Genomic DNA, 15,475 nt, shown 5'->3' on the forward strand with positions numbered 1-15,475 from the left:
AACATCAAACGTAAATGGCGCTCAATTGATTAAAAAAACTATTCGGAATGTTACATTCGATTATAAAGCAATTATATAGGAAGTAGGGTGTTTACATTTCCCAAATACTTTCCTGTAAGTACAAACATTTTAAGAAAACGTCACAGCTTGCACAAGTTTGTCACATAGCCCAACAATACAGGTAATGTCATTTATGTTGATTGTTCAAAAACAGGACAATTATTGTTTATTACCAATGTCAGTCATAATTGTATATCCAACGAATATAATTATAATTATGCATCATAATTGTTTTCAATAAAAATCCATCAAAACGTAATATTGTTAATACTCATTTGTGAATTATTATTAGTACATAAAACATTTATTGGCTTGCTGTTTAACTGGGGTTATGCTATTAAGAGTTTTAATCGGCTAGTCTAGGGGTTTTTGTACAGCAAGTATCATAACATTTCTGTCATACATACACACTCATTGACCACTGCATAAGGATGATACCTACACCATCTTGTTAATGCAAACAACTAATCAGCCAATCATGCGGCAGCAACTCAACGCATAAAAACATGCATGGTCAAGAGGTTCAGTTGTTGTTGATGATGATGATGGGATCAGAATGGGATCCAAGTGGCTTCGACCATGGAATGATTGTCGGTTCGCTGGATTGTTTGTTTGAGTATCTCATATCTCCTGGGATGTTCATGTACAACAGTTTAGAGAGACAGGTGCAAAAACAAAGAACACCAAATAAGCAGTTCTGTGGGTGAAAAGCCTTGTAAATGAGAGAGGTCAAAGAATGGCCAGACTGGTTCAAGTTGACAGGGAGGCAAGAATAACAAAAAAGTTTTACAACAGTGGTATGCAAAAAGCACCTGTGATCACACAACACATCAAACCTTGAAGTGGATGGGCTACAGCCTACAGTAGCAGAAGACCACACCGGGTTCAATTCCTGTCAGGTAAGAACAGGAAACGGAGGCCACAGTGTGCACAGGTGCACCAAAACGTGAATCCATGGATCCATCCTGTCTTCTGTCAACAGATCAGGTGGCTGTGTAATGGTGTGTGGAATGTTTTCTTAACAATGAAAGACAAGCTGCACATATTATAAAGGGATTTAAAATAGTTGACAAGTAGACATTTATAGAACATATTACGTCCATGGTTAGCCATTTTCGAGATTCAGTCAACAAGAGCACTGTTCCTTAGGAGATATTCAGCCTGAAAAATGAAAAAAAACACAGCAAAATTTTACTCAAAAGAAGAAGAAAACATAAAAGAATAACAGCAAAACGGAGTACTAGAACACATAGGGCCATTTTTACGTACAAAGCTTGTCGCGCAAAATGCGTCCTGACAAGAGTGTGTTGGTGCGGTTGCAGTCTGCTTGAAATTAACATCTTATTTACGAAGGCAATCAGAGAATGGGACTACCTACAAACCACATTTGGCAAAAGAGACCGATTTTAAACAGTGCAGTTAAAACAGGTGTTTAGTGCATTGAAAATCTACACTGCATGTGGCGATATTCAAGCATCGGCTGGCACGTAAAAGCGTATCCAGTGTACGACAAAATGTGCACATATTCCAGCTGCGGCGGCTATTTTCGTTTAAATTAAATGCAAGATGTAACGTTGCAATAAGCTTCACTATTGCCGAGACAGAATGTTTTGAAGGATAACAAAACAAAACAAACACTCGCTTCTGTACATCGTGGAAAGATGTACAGTTTACATGTTGTACATGTTGCGTTTAAAAGCACCAAAATTGCATTTAGCCTACTTTTTTATTTTTATTTTTTTTACTAGCGGAAACACTGATTTTTTGAACTGCACTACGGTTGAGCACGTAATTTCTGTCACTTACCATTGCTTCGCATGAGATAACCTATTGGTTAATTTGAAAAAATTACTTTGGACTTCTAACAGTCAAGAGAGGAAACGCAGCAACAAACGCCTTCAAACCACAAGACTGTTTATTAATTCTCCTTCCTTCCTGTAAACGCACTGATGTTGAAAAGCCATTGTGGCAATTAGAACCAATTTTCAACCAATGAGCTTTAAAACGATTGTACAGCTATACAGTGTCGGTCGGTCAACTACATATTTTGATACCCAAATTTAAGGACTATAAACACTTTTCCAATGATAGGAATAACAATGTTTTCACTCAAAAATATGACCTTTTGTACCTTTAACAAATTATTTTGTAAATATTTTCCGTGACAAACACCCAGCCTTAATTATTGCTTGGCTGCAATCATTAATTAATATTTATTATTAATAATCAGTTTGATTATTTCTTGCTCTGGGGGTTAAAATAATGTGATTCTTGTGGCAAATATTATTTCTGTGCATCATTGAAGCCTAGATCTGTTTCATTGTTTCACACACAATTTGACGCTTGTTAATTGTAACTTTACTCAATTCAACGGAACACTTATAATATCGCCGCCCTTTATTTGCGCGATCTGCGCCAGTTTGATACATATGCATGTTTCCTGGGCAGAATGTGTCATGTGCGCCTGAAAATGGTCACAAAACGCTTAGTACATCTGGCCCCTAGCATAAAACAAAATTAAATGCTACATTTTTCATAAATCATTCTCAATTTCTTATTTACAGCACACATTTCATAATTCATTTCATTTTGAGGGGATTTGTGTGTCCAGTATTGAAGAGAAAACATTACCAGAAAGTCAACTGGGTCATCTGGTTTGATTTTATAACATTCAATTAGTGCATGGGTGACGGTGGGCATCACATTCTTCATCAGATAGTTCCTTAAGGGGATGGAACGAGCCTCCAGCAACTCTTGCTCCTGTCTTTTCACCTCCTTTCGATTTTTACTCTTTGAATGGACAGATTCACACAAAACACAACAGTGCAGTTCAGCACTTAACACATCTAATAGTTTACCACCTTACATAGGGTACGCACAGTATTGCAGTTTAACATTTGGCCCAACAAGATGAACACATATCCAACAAACCTCTGCTTACCCATTCCTCTAACTGAGCTGCCCGCCAAACTGCCTCCTCTGCATCCCTTCTCACTCTCTCTTCCCTCTCTTCTGCCAGCAGCTTTATCTTCTCTTCATCATTCCTATGCACCTCCTCCTCCTGCTCCTCAGCCGAGGGGCCATAGTTTTTGGCTTTCCCCACAGCCCTGATGATTTTCTCAGTCACAGCCAAGTATTCAGAATCCTCCCCGGTAACTTCTAAAAGAATAACCAAGAAAAGACCATTCACCACTTGAAAATTCAGCAGTTCACAGTTCTCTTTATAACATCATCACTAACTTTTATACCAAGACCATAATGATAAATGCATTGTTTTAATTCTCAGGTTGAGATGAAGAAAACAGGCATCTACCTGGATCCAGTTACCAGAGTTTTGACACAAACATCTAGCTTCTATGATGTTTCAGATATTTGTTGACTCTTTAAATAATCTTTGTGTGTGGTCCTTTGTTGGGAACATCAGGAAAACTGTAACTCTATTCATAGAGGACTAGTTTCTTTGTTACCCATGTGTTCGGGATGAATCTCCAGCTCATCAAAGTAGTCCAGCACAGTTTCATCCTGCAAACTACAGTCCCTGAATTCAGCCAGGTGGCGGAGGAACTGGTCCCGAGCATAGTGCGTATCCTCTACCATACTCTCTGGAAGGTTCTGCACACGTATTTTCAGGAATTCATCCGTGGCATCCAGAGAGAAAACATAGTCTGCAACAGAGACAGGGACAAAGAAACTACTACCATAACAGGGTGACATTCAAGAATGATACAAATAAACGCTGTGACCAGTCAGTAATTAAAATGTCTAAAATAATAATTTGTAATTAATTTAAAACTTAACCTCATCAAATAAGAGAAATTGCACAAGTTATGGTAGAAAATTGTACAAACATATCATCGACTCACCTGGGATGATGTTCTGGTTAAATGGAGGCATTTTGGATTTGGTGTCCTCTTCAGTTTCCTCTTCACCTAAAAAAAAAAGAAAAGAACTATTGAGCTTTTGGCCCAGACCATAAGACAGAATGCCTTGATATCTGGTATCTCCATTGGTGAGAGGGAGCACAAAATTACTCTATATGCCGATGACATGCTAATATTTTTATCAAAACCACAAACCCTGTCTGATTCAAACTATCTCTTTAAATCTGTCTGATTTGAGCACATCAGCCCAGTGTTAGCTTCACTTCACTGGCTGCCTGTTAAATTCCGAATAGATAACAAAATACTACTTCTGACTTTTAAAGCCTTACATGGGCTTGCCCCTCTGTATTTAAACAATTGACTTCATCCTTATACTCCCTCACGAATACTCCGTTCGCAGGGTGCAGGCCTCCTTGTTATTCCTAGAATAACTAAATGTTCCATAGGTGGCAGAGGCTTTTCCTATCGTGCTCCTTTCCTGTGGAACAAATTGCCTGCTCATGTTTGGGGTGCAGACATTTTCACCTTATTTAAAGCTAGGCTAAAAACTTATTATTATTCTGTCCTATAGTTGAGGGGCAGGAGTGGGTGGCTGGCATAAGCTATAGAGTCTCTGGTGGACTTGGCGGTCAGTGCTGTCAGTGGATCATTGTTGGTAGTGCTGTGTTAAGTATAACCAGTCTTGGTCTGGTGGTGACCGTCTCAAGCCTGCCCTCATGGCTGTGTTGGCCACTGCCTCTGCTTCCCTTAGCTACGCTGCCATAGCCTTATTCTGCCGGGGTTCTCCTTATCGCATGCAGGTACCTCTCCATCCTGCTGTGATTGACCAATTACTATCTGGACCCCCTAACACTGTTACTTTCCTCTTCTCCCCGCTCTGGGCACCTGCCCGGAGCACTAGCCCAACTTTCCTGCGCATCCCCTCCTGGCCCAGAACTCCAGCCCAAGACCAGCCGTACAACTCCCTCCTGCCACTGCTGATTCAGCTGTAGCACCAAGGCTGTCCTGATGCCTGACAGTGCCACCCATTGGTGTTCCTGCCATCCCTCAACCTCATCTGTGGACATTTATGTACTTTTATTTAATCTGGTTTTCTGGTTTTCAGATTCTGCTCAAGGTTTCTTTCTGTTTCCAGGGAGTTTTTCCTTGCCACCGTTGCCCTAGGCGTACTCTTGGGGCCCGGTTTCTAATTCTGTAAAGCTGCTTTGCGACAAAGGCCCTTTGTATCTCTACATTCGGTACCTTCTCAGGCTATAAGATCAATCTGGTAAAATCTGAGGCCATGCCACTGGGATCTTTATTGTCTGTTCCAGGCCTGTCTCAACCCTTTCCTTTCCATTGGTCACCCGCTGGTTTTATTTACTTGGGAATACATATAACACCTACATTTGGTCAGCTGTTTAAGACCAATTATCCTCCCCTTTTGGAGGCTTTAAAGGCGGACTTGGAGCGTTGGGCCCCCTGCCTCTTTCCTGGTTGGGCAGAATTGCTGTCATAAAAATGATGACTACTCTACCCACTGCAAATGATCCCCAATTTAACTTTCAAACAAGGTTATTAAGATTCTTGAGGGCTGGCTGAGTACCTTTATCTGGAGCAAAAGGAAGCCCTGACTAAAGATGGCAAAACTGTGCCAAATGTGAGATGCCCATCTTCGGGTGTTGGCTGACTGGCTCAAATCCGACCCGGCCTCGATCTGGCTTGATATTGAATCCGTTCAGTCCAAATGTCCCCTGTGGAACCTGCTGTTTGTAAAGAACTATAAAGGTCTGTTAAAGACCTCTGCAGTAACCCTATCACCTTAAGCGCAGTTAAGGTTTGGAGGTCTGTTCGTAATATAGAGGGCTGTGCTCAATTTACATCTCCTCTTACTCCCATTTTGCACAACCCAGACTTTCTCTCAGACTGTCAAGACTAGGGCTTTAAAAAATGGCACAGACAGGGGATAACAAAGCTAGGAGATCTACTTGAGGGCCAGGTTTTATTATCCTTTCAGGAGATACAGCAGCACTTTGGCCTACACAAATCTTGAGTTTTTTAGATATCTACAGATTAGACATTTCATTACTAAAGACACTACATTAATGACCAATAATACCATTTCTCATATGGAAAGAGTCTTGTCTTTACAGATAACTAAGAAGCGTATTAGTGTATTCTATAGAGCCCTGAATTCCAATTTATCTCTAACCTCCAGTGACACTAAGCAAGCCTGGGAGAGAGACCGGGGCATCTCCATTAGCGATGTGGTCTGGCAGAGAGTGCGGGTAAAATTTCCATTTGTAACAGAACTAAATCCACACAGCATAGAATTTTACACTGTACACATATAACACCTGTTCTTAAAAACAAAATTAATGCAAATACATCTCTGCTTTGCTGGAAGTGTGACACGGAGACTGGTAATTATATTCATTGTTTGTGGTCATGTGTAAAGTTGAAACGGTACTGGTCTGGTATTGTAGATTAATTATGTCTCAGTGTTCGAATTGAATTAGACCCTATATGCCTTCTACTCGGCCTTCCAGATTGTCATATAACAAATAACAATCTCAAGAGGTTATTCAATTTACTGTCCTTTGCTGCCAGGAAGAATATTCTGTTATTCTGGATCAAAGATACTGCCCCGACCAAAAAATTGGTAATGGAGTGTATTCCAAATGAATACATATCATGCATGTTGCACTCCTCTGTAGGTACCTTTCATAAAGTCTGGGAACCTTATTACCTATAACCTATTCTGGTACTTCATTTGAGGGAAGCCAGTCTACATGTAACTTTGTAATAACCTTGTGGTTCTTATATCGAAGTATCCATTCTTGTGATGCTGCCTGTATTATTTTTGTTTTTGTTTTTCCCATTGGCTGTGGGGGGTAGGGGGGAAAGGAAAGAATAGAATGTTAACTTTTTGAAACCTATTTTTTTTTTTTTTTTTACTATCTACTCATCTGATTTGTCATGTCTGAGCTGTGTTTTGTGTTCTATATGAAAAAAAGCAATAAAAATATTCTTTAAAAAAAGAAAAAAAAAGAAAAGACAGTTAAATGTACGTACATTATGTTTGTGCATTTTTAACACTGGATGAAACCAAGATCCATACCATAAAACATCTCCTTGGCTTGATCATATGTCTTAGGATAGCCATCCAGAACAAACCCTTGGTTTCTGCATGGTTTTGAATTCAGCTTCTCTCTCAGAATTTGAAAAACAAGCTGGTCATCCAATCGACCTAAAAAAACAGATGACTCCTATAAATATTTACACTCACATTACATTTTGATTTAATTTGTTCTACCATCAAATGAGGAAGGAGATATGGTATAAATATAGCAGTAAACTGCAGTTACCAGATGGCAATTAAACTGGGTGTAATAAAGTCTCGCTGAGTACAAAATAGATCGTTTGGAAATGGGCCTCTGCTAGATTTCTTATCATTTATGAACCCTCTTGATTTCTTACATTTATGAATCTCATCCAGTTATCCATACATTTTACTGATGAGTAGCCTTACAACAGCAGCACCCACACAATTTTCCACTTTACTAGGCCTGTGTAATACCTCCATTCTGATTCATGTTGTCCTTCAGAGAATCCAACAGTTCCTGTGCAGCTAAGGCGTCAAAACTCTCATCCTCTTGACTGTCCATCTGAAGCACTTCCTCCTGGATTAAAATTGAAATCAATTATCTACAAACACCACCACCACCAACCATGCATATAACAGAAAAAATTAATTAACAGAATCTCAAAAGACCAGGTCGTATCTTCAGATTGCTACTTCGTAATCAGTGGATAGTTATCTGAGGTTAGGTTAGGTTACATGTGATTTGGCTGACGCTTTTATCCAAAGTGACTTATAGTTCATTTAGACTAAGCAGGAGACAATCCTCCCCTGGAGCAATGCCCTGCTCAAGGGCTTAGCCCTACTTTGGATCTTATTGTGGCTACACCAGGGATCAAACCGACAACCTTGCGGGTCCTAGTCATGAACCTTAACCACTGCACTACAGGCCGGCCCAGGATTACATTTGAGGATTACATTTCCACTATCTGCACAATATCTCAGCCAACAGAAAGTAACAGCAGTGTTCAGTAAAATACAGCAGTTACTATGACTGTGGAATATAAACTTTATTGCAACTGCATTCTCAGTCCTTATACTTATATTATTAACTTAAAAGTTGGGCTATATAAAATGAACATCTGTATATAAAACTAAAGAGGGATAGAGGATTCTGGGACATTTCACTGACCAGCTGTGTAATTTTCTCAGCGATGGCATCCTTGACTGTGACATGATGGATTTTGTAATGCTTGCATATCTTTGCCGCCACTGTGGTTTTACCCACTGCAGGTGGTCCTAGGATGCAGACACGGATTGGCTAAAGGGGGAAAAAAAACAAAAAACATTTGTGCTCCTCAGACCAGGAATTCCCAATCACAACTTGAATGTCCAACCCATTTTACTGCAAATTCCTCAATCATTAATCATTATTAGCATTATTATTATTATTATTATTATTATTATTATTATTATTATTCTCTTGGACATGACGGTTTATGTTCTGAAATTGAGAATATTGCACTTGACTTTGCTCTACTAGTGTGTGTAAATTATGTCCAATATATGAATTTACCAGCAATTGTCTGTTTTGTCTGTATTCTTTTACCACATGGTCAATGCTTGCGACCATCCCTGACTCGCACACCCAGTGGATATTAAAACGGTTCTTCAAAAAGACAGCTTCTGTGTGCAGGCTGATGGACAGGGAGTCAATTTGCCCTTGCTGTGGAGACAGCAGACACACAAGAATGTAACAATGCATAATGATGACTACATGCCATTCAGTCCATCTATCCATCCATCCATCCATTATCACCCGCTTATCCGGAGTCGGGTCGCAGTGGCAGTAAACTAAGCTGGGTATTCCAGGCGTCCCTCTCCCCAGAAACGCATTTCAGCTCCTCCTGGGGGATCCTGAGGCGTTCCCAGACCAGGAGAGATATATTATCTCACCAGCAGGTTCTGGGTCTACCTCGGGGTCTCCGCCCAGTTGGACGAGCCCGGAAAACCTCCAAAGGGAGGCGCCCGGGAAGCATCCTGCTCAGATGCCCAAACCACCGCAATTGGCTCCTTTCGACGCAAAGGAGTAGCGGCTCTACTCCGAGCTCCTTCCGGATGTCCGAGCTCCTCACCCTATCTCTAAGGCTGAGCCCGCCACCCTAAGCTCATTTCGGCTGCTTGTATACACAATCTCGTTCTTTCGGTCACTACCCAAAGCTCGTGACTATAGGTGAGGGTTGGGACGTAGATCAACCGCTAAATCGAGAGCTTCGCTTTCCGGCTCAGCTCCCTTCTACACAACAGTCCGGTGCAACGCCCGCATTACTGCTGACGCTGCACTGATCTGCTCCCTTCTACCCTCACTTGCGAACAAGACCCTGAGATACTTGAAATCCTTCATTTGGGGCAATGACTCGTTACCAACCCGGAGGGAGCAATCCACAGTTTTCCGGCAGAGAACCATGGACTCAGACTTGGAGGTGCTGACTCTCATCCCGGCTGCTTCTCACTCGGCTGCAAACCGCTCCAGTGCATGCTGAAGGTCACGTAAAAAGGTCCGCAAAAAGCAGAGACGCAATTCTGAGGTCACCAAACCGGACACTCGCCTCGGCTGTGCCTTGAGATCCTGTCCATGAATATCACAAACAGGACCGGTGACAAGGGGCAACCTTGGTGGAGTCCAACACCCATTGGAAACGTGCTTGACTTTGTGCCGAGGATGCGGACCCAGCTCTCACTTTGGTTATACAGGGACCGGATGGCTCGTAACAACAGCCTCGGTACCCCATACTCCCGCAGTACCCCCCGCAGGGTTCCCCGGGGGACACGGTCAAAAGCCTTCTCCAAGTCCACAAAGCACATGTGGACTGGATGGGCAAACTCCCATGACTCCGCCAGCAACCCCACCAAGGTAAAGAGCTGGTCCAATGTGGCTTCCGACCAGGACGGAAGCCACATTGCTCCTCCTGAATCCAAGGTTCGACCGTCGGTCGGAGCCTCCTTTCCAGCACCCTAGAGTAAAGCTTTCCCGGGGAGGCTGAGGAGTGTGATACCCCGATAATTGGAGCACACCCTCCAGTCCCCCTTCTTGAAAATAGGGACCACCACCCCAGTCTGCCACTCTGCAGGTACTGTCCCCGACCTCCACGCGACACTGAAGAGGCGTGTCAGCCAAGACAGCCCAACAATGTCCAGAGCCTTCAGTATCTCAGGGCAAATCTCATCCACACCCGGCGACTTGCCGCTGAGGAGCTTTTTGATTACCTCAGCAACTTCCGCAAGGGATATAGGTGCAGATTCCCCCGAGTCTTCGGGCTCTGCCTCTTCCACAGAGGACGTGTTGTTCGGGTTCAAGGGGCTCCTCGGAGTGCTCTTTCCACCGCCCGACAACATTCCCAGTCAGCAGTTCTCCTCCCCTGCTGAAAACAGCCTGACACAAGCCCTGCTTTCCCTTTCTGATTCGTCGGATGGTTTGCCAGAACTTCCTCGAGGCCAACCGAAAGTCCTTCTCCATAGCCTCCCCGAACTCCTCCCGTACCCGGGTTTTTGCTTCAGTGACTGCCGAAGGTCTGATGATACGAAAGTCGATCATCGATCTTTGGCCTAAGGTGCTCTGGTACCAAGTACACTTATGAGCTACCCTATGCTCGAACATGGTGTTTGTTATCGACAATCCATGACCAGCACAGAAGTCCAGTAACAAGACACCGCTCGGGTTAAGATCGGGCAGGCCATTCCTCCCAATCACCCCCTTCCAGATTTCTCCGTCATTGCCCACGTGAGCGTTGAAGTCGCCCAGCAGAACTATGGAGTCTCCGGGTGGCACTCTTTCTAGGATGCCGCCCAGTGACTCCATGAAGGCCGGATACTCTGAACTGCCGTTTGGTGCATAAGCAGAAACGACAGTCAGAGCTTTCCCCCCAGCAACACGTAGTCGCAGAGAGGCGACCCTCTCGTTCCCCGGGTGGAACTCCCCAGTCAGTCCATCTAGAATTGTAATTTACCTACAGACAACAGACTACAAGCATATCCAGCACAGCATCAAGCCTGGAGTCCAAAACCCCAAAGGTCTCTGTCCTTTACATGGCCGAGCAAGCTATTTGGTGTTGGCAACTCTGTGGGCAAATAAATGCAATTTGATATCCATGCAGAAATGACCTTTTGCCCATTTACAACTAGTGATTGTTCAGAATTACACCTGAAATATCTTTTGTATCTCACTTTTCAATCCATTTTACAAATGTTAAATCCTTACCATAAATCCTCAAATTGTGTCTGGGGTCTTTGATTTACTTAGGCTGCACAAAGCTCAGGCCTTTATTTGGGGCAGGCTTGTATTCGAGGCAGGCCTTTATTTCTTATTAGGCTTCTGTTGCAGAATTTTATTCTTAGAAATAAAGTAAAAGGCTACACTTAAAGTGGGCCAACACTGTTCAACACTTCCTGTAACCGTTCAGAAATCAATTAGTGTAGGCTAATCAGGAACACCGTTTGGTAAGTCATAGTGTCAGTCTTAACAGACTTAGTTTATTGCAAATATTCTCAAACACAATAAATCACATGCAAGTCCAGAATCCATAAAATAACAACTTGCCAGACACGCCTTCATGAACAATAACAAATTAGCGTAGATAACAGCAAGTTAAGGATCTTTTTTTCCTAAAGTGCGTTTTATTGTGAGACATGCGTTCGGTTTGGAGCAGCATACCGGTAGGCTATCAAAAGATTTTCGCTTTGGTTTGGGATTTAATTTACTTTTGGACTGTTTGATTCTATTGCTAAATGTTGGGACTGATGGGCACTGAAATCTGGGGGGTATTTGATGGTTCACTGTTAAGTTTTATGTAGTTGAAAGAGTGTCAGGATTTCCACCCGTCTGTTTATTGCGAGCCAAGGCAGCCGCTTTCATTCATTCATTGAACGTGCGCTATGCTGTAAATACATGGAAACCTTATTGCGTAGCCAAGTAGCCAAAATTGAGTTAATTTTTAATTTTGCCTGATTTAATTTTTATTAAATTCGTAGGCTGGAATGCCTCGTGGCAACAATTGTGTTTAAATGTATACTGCTTCAGCCTTTGGCAAGCTACTCAGAAGGGGGCGGCAAGCGACTGGTAGCTTGAGAGCATGTTGGAGACCCATGGTGTAGGACAACGACTTTTCATTGGCAACAGTATTAAACCAACCAACAATATAAAATATTAAGAAGAGCTCTTTTATTTCATTGAGTTAAATCGAAACAATGTCTTCTAGTGCTCATGGACTGATAGCCCTACTGGTAGGCAATATTACCCCGGCTTGTATTTGGGGGCCGGCCTTTATTTGTCCGAATTGACCACGCCCCCGGCTATTATCCGAGGCCCGGCTTCAAATAGAATCCCGGACACAATTTGAGGATTTATTGTATTCAAATCCCTTTAGTTATAGAGATGATTTACCTAAAGTATGATCAAAGGTTGATCAAATATCCAATTATCATGTGAAATGTGAGTATATGATCTCATTCACATCATGATAAACACCATACTACTGTCACAACAATGTCACATACCGTGAAATCTTTGATGAGGAATGCCTCTTCTTTTGGTACTTTTTCTATTTTGCCTGGACCAAGAACACTGCTGATTGTCTGGGGAACACAGAAAGATAATGTTCCAAATATATCTTGCAGACAAAATATGGGTTAGGAGGAATGAACAACCCATCTTGTTAACAATTACCTTGACAATGTCTTCAAATGTATTATCGGAGTCATCCACAGCCATTAAGTAGTGCGTCTTTGGTTTGTGGTCAATAATATTCTGGATCAAGCTGACGGAAAAAAATAAAATTAAGTGTAAAAACACAAATACTCTTACAGCTAGATGAAACATCATTTTTTTAATTAAATTAATTTTGGTGTATTTGGGTCATGCAATACCCATTTGGATGGAACAGTGTGTGTAATTAATAATGGAACACACCCTGCTAGGTCATTGACATGTATTGTTGGAATGACATTACTGCCTGATCCAAAAACAGGAACTCTGGAAACCTCACCCAACCAAGAGGCCTATAAAAAGAAAAGAACAATGCAATGTTTTCAAGGAAAGAAGCTGAAATATGCAGCAACAGCAGTAATAATGATATGATATTGCTCACCCTGAAGAAGTAGTGAAATATGTTCTCTCCCATTCCATATTGTAGACCAGCAGCCACAACATAGGTAGACAATCTGGACTTTTTCTGAAAAAATATGAAAGAGTGAAAAACTAAATGATACAAAAACATAGAAAATTAACCAGTTCCAATAATGAGATTAAAATAAAATAATGCCCTATGCCCAATCCCTACACAAGGGTCCACAACTGCCATTCTCACCATTTTGCCCATTTTAAGCACAAGTCTTTCTATACTAATGTGTTCTTTAAAATTTGGATGGGGTCGTCTTCTTCTGTAGTCTTCCTCTGTGAAAGGGATGTCCAGGTCATCCTGGGGAGGAAAAAAAAAAGTCAGTATTCTCAACTGTTATGAGGGTGTGCGGTGTGTAGTCAGCTACAAGTATGCCTAAATTTTACATAAGTGGCAACACTGGAAATACTCACTGGGTCAATTGGTTTGGTCAGGGCCCACGTCATCACGGTTGATATCAAGATAAACATCTTCGGACCACCAAAATTATTTATTTCACTATGCAGTGCTGAAAAGCAATCCCAGTATCGGCAATAAAACACTCGCTTGTCTAAAATGTGTATACGAATCATACATCCAGCCATCAACAATGAAGCATTATAGGCCTATGAATCACATGTATACAAATAGTAACTTCTATCAAAGCGAACCAGTAATAATCAAATGACCTGCAGTCCATACCAGATATCGCCCAAGACGCCTCATCCAATTGCGCAGAGTTTTCGCTGATGTTATAAACGATAACATCGCATTCCATCAGACGTTGTAGGAGGTCTTCACGGCCAACACCCTAGAAGTCCAAGGTTAGTACTTAAACTTTAAGTGAACTACAAACTCACATGTCGTTCATGTAGCAATTTGAATTTGTTATTTCACGCACACAATACTCATCCGATGAAAAACGAGACCCTCGTTTATCCGTCGTGGTTTCGACTGTTCCCACTATCTGAAAAGTTATTGCGTTTTCTTCCTCGCCCTCATCGTCCTCCAAAGACGCTCCAGGAATACAGTTTGACAGGAACTGTAGCATGGGCAGGAAAAACAAGCATACAGTACTGTTCTGAAACAGAAGTTGAAGCACACCACTCTACGTTGCCTAATTGTAAGTCTGAACTATCCAACTTACCTTCCCGATGCATTTGGAAGAATATGAGTCGATGAGGTTGACAAAAACCTTTTTAGTTCGAGGACTTAATGTTTTTTGTTCATCCGCCATTCTGTTGTATGTTGAGACTGCACTGCATGTGCTGCTCAGCAACCGAGAACACGATCTGTTGCTATGGTGAGAAGCATTTTTTTTTTTTTTTTATTGCGGTTGGAAAAAATAGTAGCGTATTACCGGCACCAACTAAAACTATTGCTTTCTCATCTCCATTTATTTAAAAAAAATACAATTGTGACGTGCAACACGCAAAGCATACCGGTGCTTAGCAAGGGAGGGAGGATAGCCCGTGCATGTTCCTGTTGATTAATGTTCTGTTTTAGTTCTTTTGTTCTGGTTACCTCTCTACACTCATGAGGTTATACGTACTGTTTTTAGATTACATTACATTACATTATTGGCATTTGGCAGACGCTCTTATCCAGAGCGACGTACAACAAAGTAAGTGCATACCCATAACCAGGGATAAGTTCGCTGAAAGTGAAAGCCCCTAGAGGGAAGTACAATTTCAACTGCTACCTGTACAACAAAGATAAGGACGAGGGCCTTTTTTTTTTTTTTTTTTTTTTTGGGAACAAAGAAACAAACAAACAGAGCAAAAGTGACCAAAGTTAACTATCCAAACACTGCTTACCTAGCCAACTAAAAATACCGCAAAGCAAGTCACAGAGACAACAATTAAGGTTCACAGGGAGGTAGGGAGGGATGGGGAGTGGTGCTGCTTGAAGAGGTGTGTCTTCAGCTTGTGCTTGAAGGTGGGGAGAGATTCTACAGTTCTGACCTCAACGGGGAGTTCGTTCCACCACCGTGGAGCCAGAACAGACAGTAGTCGTGAGCGTGATGTGGAGGTTCGGAGAGGGGGAGGTGCCAAGCGGCCTGTGGAGGCTGAACAAAGAGGTCTGGCAGGGGTGTAGGGTCTGATGATTTTTTGTAGATAAGCTGGGGAAGACCCTTTAACTGCTTGGAAGGCTAGCACCAATGTTTTGAATTTAATGCGAGCCATGACAGGCAGCCAGTGGAGGGAAGTAAGCAGGGGGGTGACGTGTGAGTATTTGGGAAGGTTGAAGACCAGACGACCTGCTGCATTCTGGATGAGTTGGAGGGGTCTGATGGCAGACGCTGGGAGGCCAGCCAAGAG

At 42.2% G+C, this 15,475-nt stretch overlaps 1 protein-coding gene across 2 annotated transcripts; it reads right to left on the reverse strand.

Moving 5' to 3' along the window:
- Nucleotides 1-156: 156 nt before the first annotated feature.
- Nucleotides 157-14,391, reverse strand: LOC133129032 (adenylate kinase 7-like). 2 transcript variants are annotated; one of them, XM_061242837.1, is made up of 18 exons: nucleotides 14,302-14,391; nucleotides 14,056-14,196; nucleotides 13,857-13,965; nucleotides 13,589-13,683; nucleotides 13,365-13,475; nucleotides 13,146-13,229; nucleotides 12,968-13,056; nucleotides 12,725-12,815; nucleotides 12,556-12,633; nucleotides 8,579-8,728; nucleotides 8,195-8,323; nucleotides 7,501-7,603; nucleotides 7,042-7,170; nucleotides 3,924-3,989; nucleotides 3,528-3,725; nucleotides 3,002-3,219; nucleotides 2,692-2,850; nucleotides 157-1,221 (listed from the first exon to the last, which is right to left on the reverse strand). In XM_061242837.1, the coding sequence occupies exons 1-18, from the start codon at nucleotides 14,389-14,391 to the stop codon at nucleotides 1,183-1,185; spliced, it is 2,079 nt and encodes a 692-aa protein (XP_061098821.1). In that variant the 3' UTR covers nucleotides 157-1,182. The 2 variants fall into 2 exon arrangements, with proteins under 2 accessions (XP_061098821.1, XP_061098822.1); XM_061242838.1 differs by lacking the exon at nucleotides 8,579-8,728.
- Nucleotides 14,392-15,475: the final 1,084 nt, after the last annotated feature.

This window comes from Conger conger, chromosome 5 (assembly GCF_963514075.1).
Source record: "Conger conger chromosome 5, fConCon1.1, whole genome shotgun sequence".
NCBI lineage: Eukaryota > Metazoa > Chordata > Actinopteri > Anguilliformes > Congridae > Conger > Conger conger.

Coding starts and splice junctions, on each gene's coding strand:
- LOC133129032 (XM_061242837.1), bottom strand. CDS start 14,391: ATGGCGGATGAACAAAAAACATTAAGTCCTCGAACTAAAAAGGTTTTT. Junction 3,726..3,923: donor TAACCAGAACATCATCCCAG/GTGAGTCGATGA, acceptor TCTCTGTTGCAG/ACTATGTTTTCTCTCTGGAT. Junction 1,222..2,691: donor ATGACCCAGTTGACTTTCTG/GTAATGTTTTCT, acceptor TTCATTTTTCAG/GCTGAATATCTCCTAAGGAA.